The sequence below is a fragment of the Chelonoidis abingdonii genome, chromosome 4, assembly GCF_003597395.2.
Source record: "Chelonoidis abingdonii isolate Lonesome George chromosome 4, CheloAbing_2.0, whole genome shotgun sequence".
NCBI lineage: Eukaryota > Metazoa > Chordata > Testudines > Testudinidae > Chelonoidis > Chelonoidis abingdonii.
Genome location: NC_133772.1, coordinates 106,153,186 through 106,169,579, shown reverse-complemented (window position 1 = coordinate 106,169,579; position 16,394 = coordinate 106,153,186). Strand labels below are relative to the sequence as shown.

Here is a 16,394-nt window from a genome sequence, read left to right as displayed (position 1 = left end):
TTAATTTGTTTAAAATAACCCTACAGTTTGGAGAAATATATAATAAACTTAGTATTAATATACATAAATTACACAAATACCAGTAGACTGATTGGACTGAACCTTGGGGGAAGGTGGAGAGTGCGTGAGGAAGTAGTGTACATAATTCTAGGACATGTGCTATGTAATTTATGTCTAACGCATTGCATAGGACACAGTCTGGACCTTTTTAGGTTTTGTTTAAAACAACCAAATCACTGTATAAGTGAAATAAAGAGATTTGCCTGTGATTGTCTTAGATTTCATCTTCTTTTTCAGATACTTGAGCAGCCAGAGCCGACAGTTCATGTTGATGCATTCCTTTATGATGATGACATTATTGATTCATTGTGTGAGAAGGGGAAAATGAGTAGAAACTACTGTGTAGTGTGTGGCTCACACAAGACTGCACCTTTAGGTAAGTACCATGTTGTGAGTGCACAAGCCAAAGAGATATGCTGGCTGATTTGTGACTATACAACAGATGTAGTTATTTTATATTTGTTAAAAATAGTCATGCAGTAACTCAGCTGAGCAACAGACCATCCAGCTGATTGAGGACTTTGGCCAAGTCTAGTCTAGGAGTGCTTTACCAATATAGGTATACCGACATGCAATACCAGCAAAGTGCACCTAGTGTGAAAGCTGTTTATACTTGTAAAACTCAGCACTTTTGCTAGTGTAGTTTTTTCCAGCACTCCCCCAACCCGAAGCAAAATAACCTAAACTTGCAAAAGCACAGCTTTGCTGGTATAACTATGGCTATACTAGGGGCTTTTGCTGGTATCACTGTGTCGGTCAAGGATCATGCATCCTCATGCCCCTATCGACGTAGCTTTTTTTATGAGAAGTCTATAGTGTAGACGTGGCCTTTGTCTTTCCAAACTGGCCTAGTCATCAGGCCAGATTATTCCCCACACTCTGCATGAGGGAGAGTACAAGAAGCCTCCTGCACACAAGGGCCAACACACTTGCATGAGTGATACCAGCCAGCCACAAAGGGGGCAGGAAGGAGACAGGGTTGTGGACTCCTGAAGAGGAAAGTGCATGCAGCAGTGTCAAAAAGAGATGACACAGTGGCAACCTCCACCTTCATGTGTAGGAACACGAGGAGGCACAGTGCCTCTGAGAGCTGCTCTTTGGCCTGATGCAGCTCTGTGCTACCCCAAAGCAGAGCAGGGCCTTTAAAATGCAAGGCATAAATATTTTATTACAGTAGCATTCTGTGTTCTAAAAGCTAGCTGTTCCAATTTAAACTATTTACAGAACTTTTGTGAACAGATGTATTGTTGTTACATTGAGATCTAAGAAACTGTATTCAGTTGTAATACTCTGAATCATTCACCGCCATTAATGTATAGTAATATTTCCAGGTAAATAATTAATAGAGCTGTGTGGGAAAGGTAATTCTGTTTCTCAGAGGATTTCAGTGTTTCAGAATTTGGTTTTGTTGCAATTCAGGCTGAAAACCTAAATGTAAAATATTTCCCCAAACGGAAATGGAGCACTGATGCCAAAGCAGTGTGGCAGTGTGCTGAGGAGCTGCGCAAGTGAGCTGGCAGGAAAACAGGCAGGGGTCCATGAGGACTCCTTTCTGGATTCCCTCAAGCATTGTCAAAATCAGACTGTCTCAGTGGAACATTATGAGTTTGACAAATCAGTAAATTCCGATGAAAAAATATTTTGAGTTTTTCCAACCAACTCTAATAATTATAGTTAACTTCTCCTATAATAGAGGAATGGTGCTGATTCAGCTAAAGTTAATCTAGTGACTAAGGCCCGGTCTACATTAAAAACTTAGGTAGACCCAGCTATATCGCTCAGGGGTGTGAAAAATCCACATCTCTGGGCGACATAGTTCAGCCAACCTACCCCCTGATGTACACAATGCTAGGCCGACAGAAGAATTCTTCCATTGACCTGGCTACTACCTTTCAGAGAGGTGGATTACCTACACCAGTGGGATAGCCCCATCCATTGGTGTAGGTGGTACCTACTCTGAAGCACTGCAACACTGCAGCTGTGCTGCTGTAGTGTTTCAAATGTAGACAAGCTCTAAGACATAGCACAGGACACTGCAGACTCAGATGATTGGTGGAGCCCTATAATGAAAAAAAAGTATAGGAAACAAGAATTAAAATATAGTAGAAGAGGAGATCCATGTCAGAGTAGGGTTAAGCTCTGCTGAATGTTTTGCACTGATGAATGTTGCTCATGTAACACCTTTGTTCTGTTCTGCTTTTATTTCTCAGAATTTATTTCTCATTCCTTTTCCCTCATGGAACTGAAGTTTCTTTATCAGTATGCATTGCCTGACCTGACAGGAAAGATTCTGGTTGACGTTGGCTCCAGGCTTGGTGCAGTGCTATTTGGGGTAAAATCCAGCATGGGAATTCATATTTTGTTTCTGTGCCATACTTTTCCCTTCTCCAGTTTGGCAGCTTTCATTGTTCCATACTTTATCTGAGGAGACAGATCAGCAAATAGCCATCTATAGCATGAAGCATCCAGCAAATAAGAGGTGTTCTACTCTTGTACACTCAGTTCTCCTTCTGCTTCTCACAGAGACGAAAACACTGTTGATCTCACTTATTGACTTCCTCCACAAATGATCAGAATCTGTTGTCCAATAGTGTAGCATTTTGCTGTCTCGCACCCTCGCTGCTCTTTAGTTTGTTACTGCTCAGTCTCGCATTGCTAAATTAATGTTTTCTTTCCTGTTCTGGCCAGATATTCTGTTGAGTTTTGGTAAATCCCATTGTGAAGCGGGAAACTCTTAAATTTCACTGAGATGCTTTTGATATGAATTTGTCGCCTAGCTCAGTGTTTCTTGACCTTTTTGATACCAGGGACTGTCTTGCTGCCTTCCTAAACAGTAAAAGCAGCAGAGAATCCTGTGGCACCTTATAGACTAACAGACGTTTCAGAGTCTAAAGGTGCCACAGGATTCTCTGTTAGTCTATAAGGTGCCACAGGATTCTCTGCTGCTTTTACAGATTCAGACTAACACGGCTACCCCTCTGATTCCTAAACAGTATCAGGGAAATCTCAGAAACCAGTTCCAGTCCATGGACTAGTCATTGAGAAACATGCTTAGCTAACACTTAAAGCATTTTGTCCTATCATATACTTTATCAGGAAGCTCAAGTGTAAATTCAGATTGCTGTTGGCATGATTCGTACAATGCATGGCCAACAGCAGCACAAAACATATATGGGTGCAAATTATGTCAGTTAATAAAAATTTAACAAAGTCAGTGGCTTCAATAGGGGCCTGATCTTGGAGACACTTGAACATTTTACTTTACTCCTCTGAATAATCCAGTTTGGGATTAGTCATATGAATAAAGTTATTCCCCCATATGAATGTTTGCAGGATTGGGTCTTTAAATGTTAACATTTTGTTGTCGGTTATTGGACTTTTTTTTGAAGTTCTGGAGCACTTATATTGTTACAATGAAAGAGAGCCTCAAGATAAAGCAGCAATATAATTAAAAGAGAGGTTGTCTTTTTCATCATATTCTTGGCTTGTATTTCAGAAGTGGCAATTTGCCACGTTTTATCTGCACAGGTTGCCTTTCTAGCCAGAGGGTTGAAGGGCTTCAGAAAGCTCTAATAATCAAATTTCAGTATGTTGACATCTGTAACATTGTATGTTTGTCATACTTTTTTTTTAAACTTTCCTATGCTAGCTAAGTGTAATTACTGTACAGTGTTCATTGTAGATAAAATTGTAGTTAAAGTTGCAACATCTTACCCATTATAGGCTGATGTTTTCTGGCATTCATACTTTATCAGAAATTCTCCTTTTGGACAGAAACTTTCCATGATTGATCTGAGTCCAAAGGCAAATTACTTTAGAATAATGTTTAGAAAATTTAATTCCACCATTTTTGAGGTATTCTAAAAAATGTAAATCATAATTTATATTTTACCATTTAAAAAAAATACTGTATCTGTAAGTAGCATTGTTCAGTCTAGGAGGAAAATCCTGTTTATAGGTGTAAATAGGACTTTCACATACCACTGTGTGGAGTGAACTCCAGATTCATACAATTTGTGTGTGTGTGTGTGTATGTTTTGTTGGATATTTCTGTTGCATTCTGTTCTCCTGCAAAAGAAAACAAACCGATAAGTAAAAGAATCCCAACACAATCTTTGTGTGTTAATTCCACCCCCTCCCCTTTCAGTTTATTTTTATAATTCAGTTTGTGCTAACTTTAGTTTTTTCCCCCATTCCCTTAAGCCAATTTCTATGTAGCTACGAGTAGAAGTGGAGTTGGAGTTGTTGCTTGCTTTCCTTTCTTATCTTGACCTATCAGCTCACATCTGTTTTTTGCATGGTAATATTCATAAACCATTTACTGTAACTGCCAAAAAGAGAGTCTTAACCCTGGAAAACTATGTAGTTCACTCTAGTGCATTTCCTACCGTTATGTTTTAAAACGAATTTAAAAATTTTTAACAACCCCTCCAATACACTTTTTTTTAACCTGCCTCTAATCTTAACTTTTTTTTGTTTTTCACTTTATATTGTTTAATTTTTCCACTTTAAGTTATAAGAAGTCATTTTACCTGAATTATTACATTTCCTCTACTTCTTTCAGGGCTATCTTTACAGCTCAGCATCCCAGCTATATGGAGTGGAAATGAATGCAGACTTTTGCCAGTTGCAAGAAATGATAATCACAAAATACCAATTTACAGACAGAGTAAAGGTGACTAAATACATTTTATAGTGTGTATATTTTTAATCAACTGTATAATAGATTAGTTAATTCTGTTTCAATGAGAGAGGCACGTAAAATCAGTATTCTGAAGATAAATCTGTACTTGTTGGTTTGATTTTAAACAAAACAAAAAAAGTTAATGTACATTAAAATTGAGAAGAGATTAAAAAGAATATTTTTAAAATATAGTAATATTTGATTCATTCAGCCTTTTATCTGAGTGTGGCTTAATCTCTCAGCTGACCCCAAACAAGTACATACTGGTCTCATTAAAATCAATAGAAGTTGTACCACTGTTTCACTGCTTGTTGAAATAGGATTAAGCCAGTACATTAAGTATCAGTCATGCATCTGACGAAGTGGGTATTCACCCACGAAAGCTTATGCTCCAATACTTCTGTTAGTCTATAAGGTGCCACAGGACTCTTTGTTGCTTTTTCCAGTATATTAAATGTTTGTTTATATCTAGAATGATAAGAAAAACAAGAGGCATCTGGGGTTTCCATGTTTTGTTAAGAATAGCAAAAATACTGTCAAGGATTTGCATTTGAGTAGATGCTAAGGTCTGCAGGCTGCCAACATTGTGTGTTGTGTTTCTTTATTAGTTTCTTTTAGAACTGAGAATTTCAGTTCACATTAGTGCATATATATGTCAGAAAAAACAAGAAATGTTCCAAACAAACTCAAACCATTATACAGAGATGCTGTTTTCATAATGAGAACAGCCCCTTTTTGGGAATGTCTGAGCCCATGCAAAAGGTCTTGTGGCCAAAGGCAATGAATAAAACACAGTAAGTGAAATGAGTGTCAAAACTCCCAGGGTATGTCTATACTGCAGCTGGGAGTGAGGTGTGGCTAGCTTGGGTGGCTAGCCTGAGCCTTTACTGGTGCTGCAGCGTCCACACTAATTTTTTTTTTGGTAGTAGCTCAAGCCCTGCTGGGATGAGTCTGTTTACTTGGGCTGTGAGGCTTGCTCCTAGCTGCAGTGTAAACAAGGCTTCTGATGTGTCTGAAATATGTCAGCGAAATACGATTTGTACTGTACAACAGAATGCTCCATCAGGTTAATTCACTAGAGATGTAGATGTGTGTATACATGCTATTGAGTTGCTTTATATCTGGAAAATATACACCTTAAATGTTAGTTTTTCTTCACACCATGTAATTCTGCTGAAGTGTTATAGTTTTCAGTGCATAAAGATAATATCTAACAGAGAATACATTTTCAAAGCAGTGCCTGGTAACTTTGCCATTCAACTCCCACTTGATGTTAATTTAGTCATGTGACTCCTGTTATTACACACTGTTTTGAACATTATCACACATTGCTTTAAACATTTCAGTCTTGGATTTCAGCTTCACCCTAAAATGAATCCTCTCTTTTATTGAGATATACAGTAACATGAAAAAACAGCCAGAAGCCAGTTGGCTGAGTAATAAGTAGGTGAAAAGAGGTTAAAAATCTTGGAGGGAAAAAAGCCTCATAATGGCCACTGTTATCTGTGATGTTCTGATAAAAATCCAGAACAATACACTCTTTCCACTGTAACCCCTACGCCCTGAGATATCAGGGTAAAACAATTTCTATATTTAATAGTGAATTTATGAGTGAGTCTTTTGTTGTTCTGTACATAAATTTAAAAAATAAGTGCACAGAAGTCTCTTATGTTGTACCATGTTTGATGTGAATGCTTAGAGGTTGGTTAAAAAAACAACAGAAGTTGGGGCAAATTCAGAAAATCACCCTTACATGAATCTAACTTTAATACACGTAACTATTTTTATATAGTAGTTTTTGATCTTCACAGTACTAAGAGAGAACCACTTTTCAGTACTGATTTCTTTTTCCCTTTCAATTTGGTAAACAGTCAGTCCCCACCTTTCGTTGACGAATACTTATATATAGCACACAAACATTTTTTTTTTCTTGGCAACATTGTGGAGGATTTTAAAGAAGTGATTTGGAATTCAGAGGACATTTCAAAAGAAGGTATTGCAGATCAGATTTGAGACCGTTTACACAATCCCTTTAAATCACCAAATTAGAAAAGAGTATATAATAGTTCTAGGAAACAAGAATTGTACTGTACCCAGATAACATTGTCATTCAGATTAAAGAACATACTGAGAATAATGTCCAAATAATCTTCTTAACCAAAGAAGCAGAGAACTTAATTCCATTTATAGTCTAGGTGCACTAAGAAGTATGACTATAAACTCTTAGTGAACCCTTTGGCTCTAGTCTCTTAAATGGATGACAGTCACCAGGAAAAGTCAGGAAAGTTTTTTTTTTTTTTTTTTTTTTTTTTTTTTTTGTTTACCGAAATGTTTGACTATAATAGGATCACTACAAAATATTCTGTTAGTACAGGGGGGCACATCTGAGTGGGGAAATTGCATGCAGGGCCATGGATGTAGGACTGGGGCATGAGGTTGGGGTATGGGAGGGGGTGTGGTGTGCAGGAAAGGGCTTCGCAAGGGGTTGGGGTGGAGGAGGGATGTGAGGTATACGAGGGGGCTTAGGGTAGGGGGTGTGGAGTGTGGGAGGGGGCTCAGGGCAGGGGGTTCAGGTGCAGAAGGGGTGTGGTGGGAGCTCGGCAGGGGGTTAGGGTGCAGCAGTGGTGTGGCAGGGGGCTAAGGACAGAGGTTTGGGGTGCGGGGTGCAGGAGGGGGCAGGCTTCAGCCCGGTGCCACTTAACTTGAGTGGCTCCGGGGTGGCAGTGGAGCACAGTGGGGCTAGGCAGGCTCCCTGGCCCTGCACCGCTCCTGGAAGCAGCCGGCACCACTTCCCTGTAGCACCTGGGGGGGTTGGGAGGGGCAGGGGTTCTGCGTGCTTCCACGGCCTGCAGGTACCTCCCCCAAAGCTCCCATTGGCTGTGGTTCCCCATTCCCAGACAGTGAGAGCTTTGGGGAGGGGGTGGTGCCTGCAGGTGATGGCAGCGTGCAGAACCCTCTGCCTCCCACCCAGGGGCTGCAGGGACACAGTGCCGGCTGCTTCTGGAGCGGCACTGGGCCAGCAGCGTCATGGGGGTGGCAATCATGCGAGCCAGATCCGGCCTGCACCCTGTCAGTTCCTTCCTTCCAGCCTGTGACGGTTAATAGTTTATTAGTCTTAGCTGCATGTCCATGAATTCCGAACCCATCTCCTTGGGTACTGCTTGTGAGTCTCCTACTGTGGAATTGATGTGACATGAGGAAGCACTCAAAGAAGAAAAAACGGTTTCTAACCTTTCCATAATTGTTGTTCTTCAACATGTTTTGCTTGAATCCATTCAATAATTCACCCTCCTGCCCCTCTGTCAGAGTTTGCAGCCAAGAAGGAACTGAGAGGATGCAGGGATGGTGATGCCCCTTATACCAGTGCATAAGTGCACAGCATCAGAGGGCACTAGAGCTGGTCTGATGAATACCAATGAGGGGGAAATCTCCAGCAACGGTGCATGCAGTTTGTGCACACGTAACACAGAATAGACATGAGCAACACCTCTCAAAGAAAAACAATTATGAAAAGGTTAGTAACTGTTTTTTTCTGCATTGTTAGTCCCTTAATACTGACTGTAAAAGGTGACCAGTGCCACTGCATCATCCTGTTTGTCCACCATGATAATGTCACTCCTATAAGTAACACATGGTGACAGTGATCCAGTGTTCTACTTCAGACTGAGTAAGCAAAGTATCAGTTTAGCTGATTCCAGAAGTTAGACAAATTCACTAGGTTGATTTCTAATTGGTAGGGACACTTCAAATCAAATCTTGGTGCACAAGTAACATGTGGATTGACAAAATCCCAAAAGAGATTGTACTACTACACTTTCAGTCAGAGATTTAAGATTTATTTTTCTGGGTTAGGAGGAAAGTCCTCCAACTTCCTGTTAGTTTTGATGAGCCTCCAAATTGCCCCACAACTCCATTTTCTGCTACCATTGTTTTGGCTGAGGAAGACTAGACAGGATGCTGATGTTCAAGAAGAGCTGTTATACTGACTGGAGAAGGACCTATTTAATAATATGAGGCACTCTGTCTCTGCAGTTCTCCCTCTGAGAGCTGAGCACTTCGCATCTCCATTACTCCCAGTATGTGGAAGGAGAACACAATAACCAAACTTGGGTCTTCATGGACAGTCTGAGCCTTAATCACTTAACGCCCAGCTCAGCCCTTAAAATGGATTTTAATAGCTTCATTAAAAGCTTCAGCTGGATTAAATCCTTTACTAAAATTAATAAGCATTCATGATGATAAAGCACAGGTAACTAAATTATAAGTAATTTCCTAAATCTTCTATTGTGGCATTCAGTGATCAAGAGCAAAGTAGATGTAATATATTTTTATTTTATATACATAATGAATTAAATACTGTAATTACTGAGGAAATAAAACTGGCTTCTTTAACACTCTCACTAGTGGGTTCATTTCTTTGTTACTTAATATAAATTGTATGAATTGTATATTGTGCTCTATAGACAGACCATGTCTATTAGAAAGCTGTGCATCTTCTTCTAAGTTAACTTTTACATATGTACAATTATTTGTCCTTCAGGTGCTTCATTCAGACATCTGTACTCAGGCTTCACTCCTTCAAAATGCTGATGTTGTTGTAATGAATAATGTCTTTGAATATTTTCTCAACAGACTGGAACAGGCCAGGTAAGTATGTGTCCAAACAAGTAATCAGTTTCTCTGCCAGTGGATTTAACCTTGCAAGTTATAAAAAAAAAAAAAAATCCTTTATATTGTGCCTTTTGAAGTCACACACATAATTTGTATTAGAAAAATGTATTTTAAAATGCCTGTACTTGATTTAGTCAGATTTAGCAGCTAAAACTAAAGGGCAATCATTAGTTTTGAAATCTACTAAAAGCTTTTTCTCTTAATTCCACCAAAACATTTCTCAGAACATTTGTACTAATCTGTTAAAATAGGGTACTATCTTTATAGGAAATAAAGAAATGGTCTTGAATTGCTTTAACAACATAAAGATTAAAATCTGTAACAAAATAAGAGGATCCTTCACCAAACTGATGGATTACAAAAGGGCTATAAATAAGTATTCACACTGCAATTTACAGTTACTAGTGATATTTCAAACATGAAGTCCTCAAAGGTGAGCTATAAAGGGCAAAGGCATGGTTAAGATTACGCCTGTGTTCTTTGAGACACAGTTATGCCTTTACTTGCCTTAAGAACAAGCCTAAGGAAGAATGAACTTTGCAGAGTGATGGAAACCATATTATTCTTAGACAATATTAGTGTGGTATGTGAAATGATCTGACTTATAAAATCAGGAAAAAGTAATGCTGGAGGTATCTCAGCTTTCCTACTCATATCTGAACCTTAGAGTTCAGAAAATAAGATGGTAGCATGAAACCTCCAAGCTTAATTACCATCTTAGATCTGATAGCGCTGCCACCAGCCAGATTCCAGTGTCTGGCACACTCTGGTCTCCCCAGACCTTCCCTGGGGGACCCCAAAACTCAGATGCCCTGAGTCTCACAGCAAAGGGAAATAACCCACTTCCCTTCCCCCTCTTTACCTCCCCCCAGATTTTCCCGCCCCGGGTACACTAGGAGATTACTGTACTTAAACTCCTTGAATTACAAAACAGAGAGGACAATTTACCTTCCCCCCCTCCTTCTTTTCCCTCCCACCAATTCCCTGGTGAGCAGCAGGCTCAATCCCCTTGAGTACCCACTAGGAGAAAATCCAACAGGTCTTAAAAAGAAAGCTTTATATAAAAAGAAAGAAAAAGACATAAAAATGGTCTCTGTATCAGGATGACAATATACAGGGTCAATTGCTTAAAAGAAAACATGAATAAACAGCCTTGTTCAAAAAGAAATACAATTTAAAACATTCCAGCAACTACACACATGTACATACAAAAAAAAACAATATAATGCTATTGTTTTCTAATCTTTGTACTCACAACTTGGAAATCAGAGTTAGAAGAGCCTGGAAAAGAAACACTCTCAAAGCCGAACAGCACTAGAGACACAGACAAAGACACACACTCTAAAAATTCCCCGGACTTTGAAAAATTCCGGTTTCCTGATTGGTCCTCTGGTCAGGTGTTTGGTTCCCTTTGTTAACCCTTTACAGGTAAAAGAAACATTAACCCTTAGCTATCTGTTTATGACAGGAGGATATATCTATAATACTGTGATTTATGTTAATTTACCTCAAAGTATTTTGTCACCACTGCAGCATAGTGATATGAAGAAAAACTTTTGGCTATAGTGAATAAAAAAGTGAGTGAGGACTAGCCTTTCTCCTCTAGAGACCAGAGTTCAAATTCTGTTTTAGGTCATAAATTAAGTTGTCTGGTGTCTCATCCTAGTTTAGAGTGGATATTTGTTGACTATCACACAAAAAAACAATAGACTTGGACATAACTGGCAGCCTCTCAGGCTCCAGATTGGAACAGTAAGAGTGTTGAATGTCATGAGTAAGGTATGTTAGAAGAGTTAAGTGAGGAAGATTACATAATCTCTGCCCTCACCACAGGCCACTGACAGAACTATTCATTCTTCCCTTTTTTGAGCACCAACTAAACCTAATTTTAAAAAGGAAAAGAAACAACATATTTCAAAAATAAAACTCCAAAGCCATATGGTCTCTCTGATCTGCATGAGTAGCTCCCACTGGTGTTAGTGGCTGGTCCACACACAGAGACGTACAGTAAGATATGAACAATGACTTTATACTAAAGCACAAATTGACTTTAAAGATTTGCAGTCTACTTCTGGTCACTAAATTATCAGTGTTAAATTCATTTTATATTGAATGTGTTTCTTTCTCTAAAAACTGGCAATCTTTTGATCTTTAAATACTATATTTGGATTTTAAAATATGTTTCAGAGCCTGGGAATTTATCAGTCATAATATGAGGAAAAAAGGATCATTATTAGTGACAGTCCCAAGCCTTGAAGAATCTATCTCAAACCTACAGGTTCGTGGTTCTTTTTCAAATAGTTTTAGCTGACAAATTTTATCTTACTCTTTATGAAGGTGTTACGGTGAGTCAATATGCATTCTAATACACCTCTATCCTGCTATAACGCGATCTGATATAACACAAGTTCGCGTATAGTGCGGTAGCAGTGGGACTCCGGTGGCGCTTTAAAGGGTCCAGGGCTCCAGCTGCTGCGGGGAGCCCTGGGCCTTTTCTATCACCGCTGGAGCCCTGCCGCCCCTACTCTGGGGCTGTGGCAGCGGGGCTCCATCGGCGATTTAAAGGGCCTGGGGCTCCCTGTAGCGGCTGGAGCCTGGAGCTCTTTACCGCCAAAGTCCTGCTGCCCCTACCCTGATATAATGGGGTTTCAGCTATAATACTGTAGGGTTTTTTGGCTCCCCACAACCGCATTATAGTGGGGTAGAGGTGCAGTTACTATTCAGGCTGCACAGTATCACAGAGGGCAGTGTGGTCAAATGCTTAGAGCAGAGAACTGGGAATCAGGACCCTGAAATCTATTCCCAGCTTTGCCAGCAATTTGCATGACCTTGGAAAACTTATTTCAATCTCTCTGTGCCTTGGTTCCCCAGCTGTAAAATTGGGATACTATTTATCTGCCCCCACAGGGCTGTTGTGATGCTTAATTCACACCAGACCTTAATTTTGAGGATCTCAAAGTATTATACTATTATTAAAGCCTATACTATGTCTGTTTTGAGTTGTATAACATGCTTTCATCAATATATTACTTGGAATATGGGTGGAAACATAAAATCATGTGTATAATTAATCAGCAGATGTTAATCCAAAGAGACTCCCATTCCAGCTAAAAACCTAGTATCTTTTCCACAATCAGACCCAAACTTGAGTAAACAGATAAGCTGACTGATTTACTTTTTAGAAGTTATCCTTACTCTTTCCTATTTAGGTAAAATGATGCTTCCAGAAATATGTTAAACTTACCAATGGTGAATAAGCTATAATGGCTAAACTATCTTTCTCCCCTCTTCTCACTGATGTCTGCCATCCTTGGAACATAGGTTGAGTTGGTTGTTCAAAACTGTGTTAATTTATGTATCTGTTTTTAATTGTTTCAGACCGATATACTGCTCAGCCAGTGGGTAGAAGAGATGAAGTTGGACTATGATGTATACATGGAAAAGGATATTGATAGAGAAGCACTTGAAGAAATTCATTTGTACAAGATTCTCTAGCATACAGACTGATTTATTGATAACAGTATAAAATCATTGACTTCAGAGGGAGCTGTGTGAAAGGACTGTAAGATTAAGCCCTATTTCCAAAATCATGAAAAATCTTACTATTTATTTTAGAAATTATACATATTCTCACTAATGAAACAGGAGCTTTTGAAAACATATTTTGAGATGTCAAATTTCTTGCATTAAAGTTCTCAGTGTGTCATAACAGTACAATAAATTTTACCCACTAGGTATCTCTGTAGCTTCGTTCTGCATGGAAGTATTTTGAAAGAATGGCAGTCTACTAACAGCAGAAGAGTCCATCTTGTGCACTATTAATGGCTGTGAACCTCCCAAAGTTTTTTTTAAAAAAATATATAAACAGAAAAATAGAGACCCACTATTAAATGTGAATGGTATTCATATATTTAACACAGTTTTATTTAAAAGCTTTAATATATTATGTTGGGATTTTAGTACTGACAAACTTACAGTACTGCTATCAATATTCTGCGTATGGAATTCCTGATTATTATTATTTTAAGGTCTGCACAGTAGTTACAGAACCTATAGGTATTGGTGTAGAAAAGACTATTGTTCCAGTTTAGAGTAGAATTGTGATAGTGGTGATCTCCTTCTATTCAATGATCCCCAGGTTGACTGTTGATGTAATTGGGGATAAATAAGAATCCTTCAGAAATATTGGTCTAAATATAGGAGAATGAAAATCTGCTTCACTTCCTTAATTTTAATGAGGATTGTAAGGGGTTAAGAAACTAAATATTCTGAGCAAGAGTTATGGCCTAGTATAATCTTTGGTGATGTAAAACATTGGCAATACACAATAACAGAAATCATCCCCAAACCCTCCCAAAGAGAATGAAAAGACACACACACACTCTCTCTCTCTCTCTCTCTCTCTCTCTCTCTCATTTAGATTTTCTATTCCAACTATATAAAACTTTCAGTTTATTGAAAAGTTTTTCAGCTTTAGACATCACTGACAATCAATATGTTTTGCATTTAACTGCAGGAATTTTTGACTATGTGCAGTGTCAATTGGAAGCAATGTTACTGTATGTCTAAAAGTTTTCTACATAAGTTAAGTCCTATTCAAGTAGCAAAAAGTTATACTGGCTACAGTTTTTATTTTTCTAATAATTTGCAGCAAAGAATACGTGTAAAATGTTGTAATAATATATATAGAGGCAAAAAGATGTAATAGCTCATTGAGGCCTTAATAGCACACCAAATACATGGATCTTTATTATGTGGGTAGAGCTTTTTTTTTTTGAGGCCAAGAAGTCAGACTTATCTCACTTCGTTTTGTTTTTGTGGGGGTTGTAACCTGGCTTATGTTGAGTCTTTACCTAGAGACTCTGGTGGGTGCATTTTTCATAAACTATAAAATGAATAAAGATGGAAACTTATAGTTAAAAAGTTTCCATTTATTTTCTTTATCTAGAATAATTGATCCCCTCAATACTGTGTTCCTGTAGTGATCAACTAGGAAGAGATTCCCCATGAGGCTAAGCCACATGCAAGGTGATGACAATATAAGGCTGTGATCTGAAAATGAATGAGAGAGGTCATGAAACAAGAAAGGAAATTTAATATGCATTTCAGAATGAGGAAACAAGCTCTTCAACCATAATAATTAGCTCAGAAAGGTATGACACAAGTTTGACTGAATTTCAAACTTACAATTAGGGCTCCTATTGGGGAAAAAAATGGTATAACTTGATCATAGAAGGCTACTTTAATAACAAATACTGCCTTATGAGAAGAAAATAATTCCACACATTCATTTGTTGCTCATTTTTCAGAGGTACAGCAAGGATCAGTCACTTTTCAGTTTTCGCGACTTCTTAGTTTTCTCCGTGTGACTGGGCTGGTTTGTAATTTTGCAATTTGTTTTGGTAAAAACTATATAAGGGAGGGGGGTGCCAGCTTTCACCACTTTCTTTTCCTTCCTGCTTCTCATTGACTCTCCAGATGCTTTGGTTTTTAAGTTGCTGTTGGGTAAAAATTTCAGTAGAGAGACGGTGGAGCACATCCATGTTTGATGACATTTGGACCCTCTGACATTGAAAATGTTACCTGTACTTCTGGAGCTCATTTACAGTAGAGGCTTTTACAGGAGGGCTCCTATTGCCTTTTTAGACTAAGTTCAGAGGCAAGTCCAGGGTAGTTTAACTTACATTTTCACTTGGCGCTCTCATCAAGCATGTGACATTTGGACACCATTAAACTGAGTGATATAAACTATCGCTCTCACTTACCCAAATGGAACTTACATGCCTTCTGATGCATTAACTCTAAATTTGGCCCACAGAGTTTGTGTGTCCACTAAGGGAGTGTGAGTTGGTGTAATTAATGTGTTGGGTGCTGGAAGAGAGGAGCATAACAAGAAAAGCAACTGTGTGTGTATGAAGGTGTAAGTTAAAGTAGACCACCCTCTCCTTTTAATTTTCATGATCTTCTTCGTTCTTGATGCATAAGTTTCACAAATTTTGACTCCTCTACACATGGATAGAGTGGATGTAAGGGAGCCTGGGTGAGAGGGGATGGGAGTGTTACACAACTTTGCACATTAACAAATCTGAAAGATGAGTTAAAATTCTACAGTTTTTTCAAAATATCAGATTAGGTATGGAGTGTCCAGTAGGTAGGGTTCTGTTCTCAGCTGTGCCCCGACACTCTGTGTGGCTTTGGGCAAGGTACTGAATTGTCTCACTCTCATTTAAAAATGAGAATAATATTTACCTCATAAAGAGGTTGGGAAGCTGAATTAATTGTCTATTAATTGCTATGAGATCCTTGGATGAAAATAGAAGTGCAAAGCCAAGCTGGCCTTTGTGGACCTGCAAAATCTTTAGTTGCAGGGCCTGCCTAATTTGAGGGACCTAAAAATGGAAGAGATCTCAGAACTTTTCTTTGTAAGTTAAGCTTCTAATCTTTTTCCTTACAAAGGTAGCCTTGAAAATGGAACCTATGTAAAATGCTCAGTCATGCTGAAAGCTTGATTATTTTATTTTATTTTCCCCTAATGTCACACACTATCACAGTCCCCTCAGAGCCACCCATAGTGGTCACCGGGATCTGGAAAAAAGTATGAATCTATCTGTAGTTCTTTTGGTTTTTGTGAAGATCTCAGATCAGTTCTTGTTTGTATGGACAGTATTCCCCAGCCTACTACTGGTGACACTACGGCTGTTGCAGGCTCTCTTCCAGATGGCTGCCTGTGACTGAGGCCTGGTCTACACTACACGTTTAAACCGATTTTAGTAGCGTTAAACCGATTTAACCCTGCAACCGTCCGCACAACGAGGCCCTTTATATCGATATAAAGGGCTCTTAAAACCGGTTTCTGTACTCCTCCCCGACGAGAGGAGTAGCGCTGTAATCAGTATTGCCATGTCGGATTAGGGTTAGTGTGGCCGCAAATCAACGGTATTGGCCTCCGGGCGGTATCCCACAGTGCACCACTGTGACT

The 16,394-nt window shown here is 38.9% G+C and overlaps 1 protein-coding gene across 3 annotated transcripts in view; it reads left to right on the top strand.

The window, feature by feature from the left end:
* LOC116814876 (uncharacterized) overlaps window positions 1-13,160 on the top strand; it is a 43,284-nt gene extending 30,124 nt beyond the window's left edge. For all 3 annotated transcript variants that reach the window (XM_075065520.1, XM_075065518.1, XM_075065519.1), the window contains 6 exons: window positions 298-436; window positions 2,271-2,392; window positions 4,625-4,735; window positions 9,285-9,391; window positions 11,603-11,693; window positions 12,794-13,160. In XM_075065520.1, the coding sequence (XP_074921621.1) occupies window positions 298-436; window positions 2,271-2,392; window positions 4,625-4,735; window positions 9,285-9,391; window positions 11,603-11,693; window positions 12,794-12,910 (687 nt within the window). In that variant the 3' untranslated portion in view covers window positions 12,911-13,160. The remainder of the gene's footprint in view (window positions 1-297; window positions 437-2,270; window positions 2,393-4,624; window positions 4,736-9,284; window positions 9,392-11,602; window positions 11,694-12,793) is intronic.
* The last annotated feature ends 3,234 nt before the right edge of the window (window positions 13,161-16,394 follow it).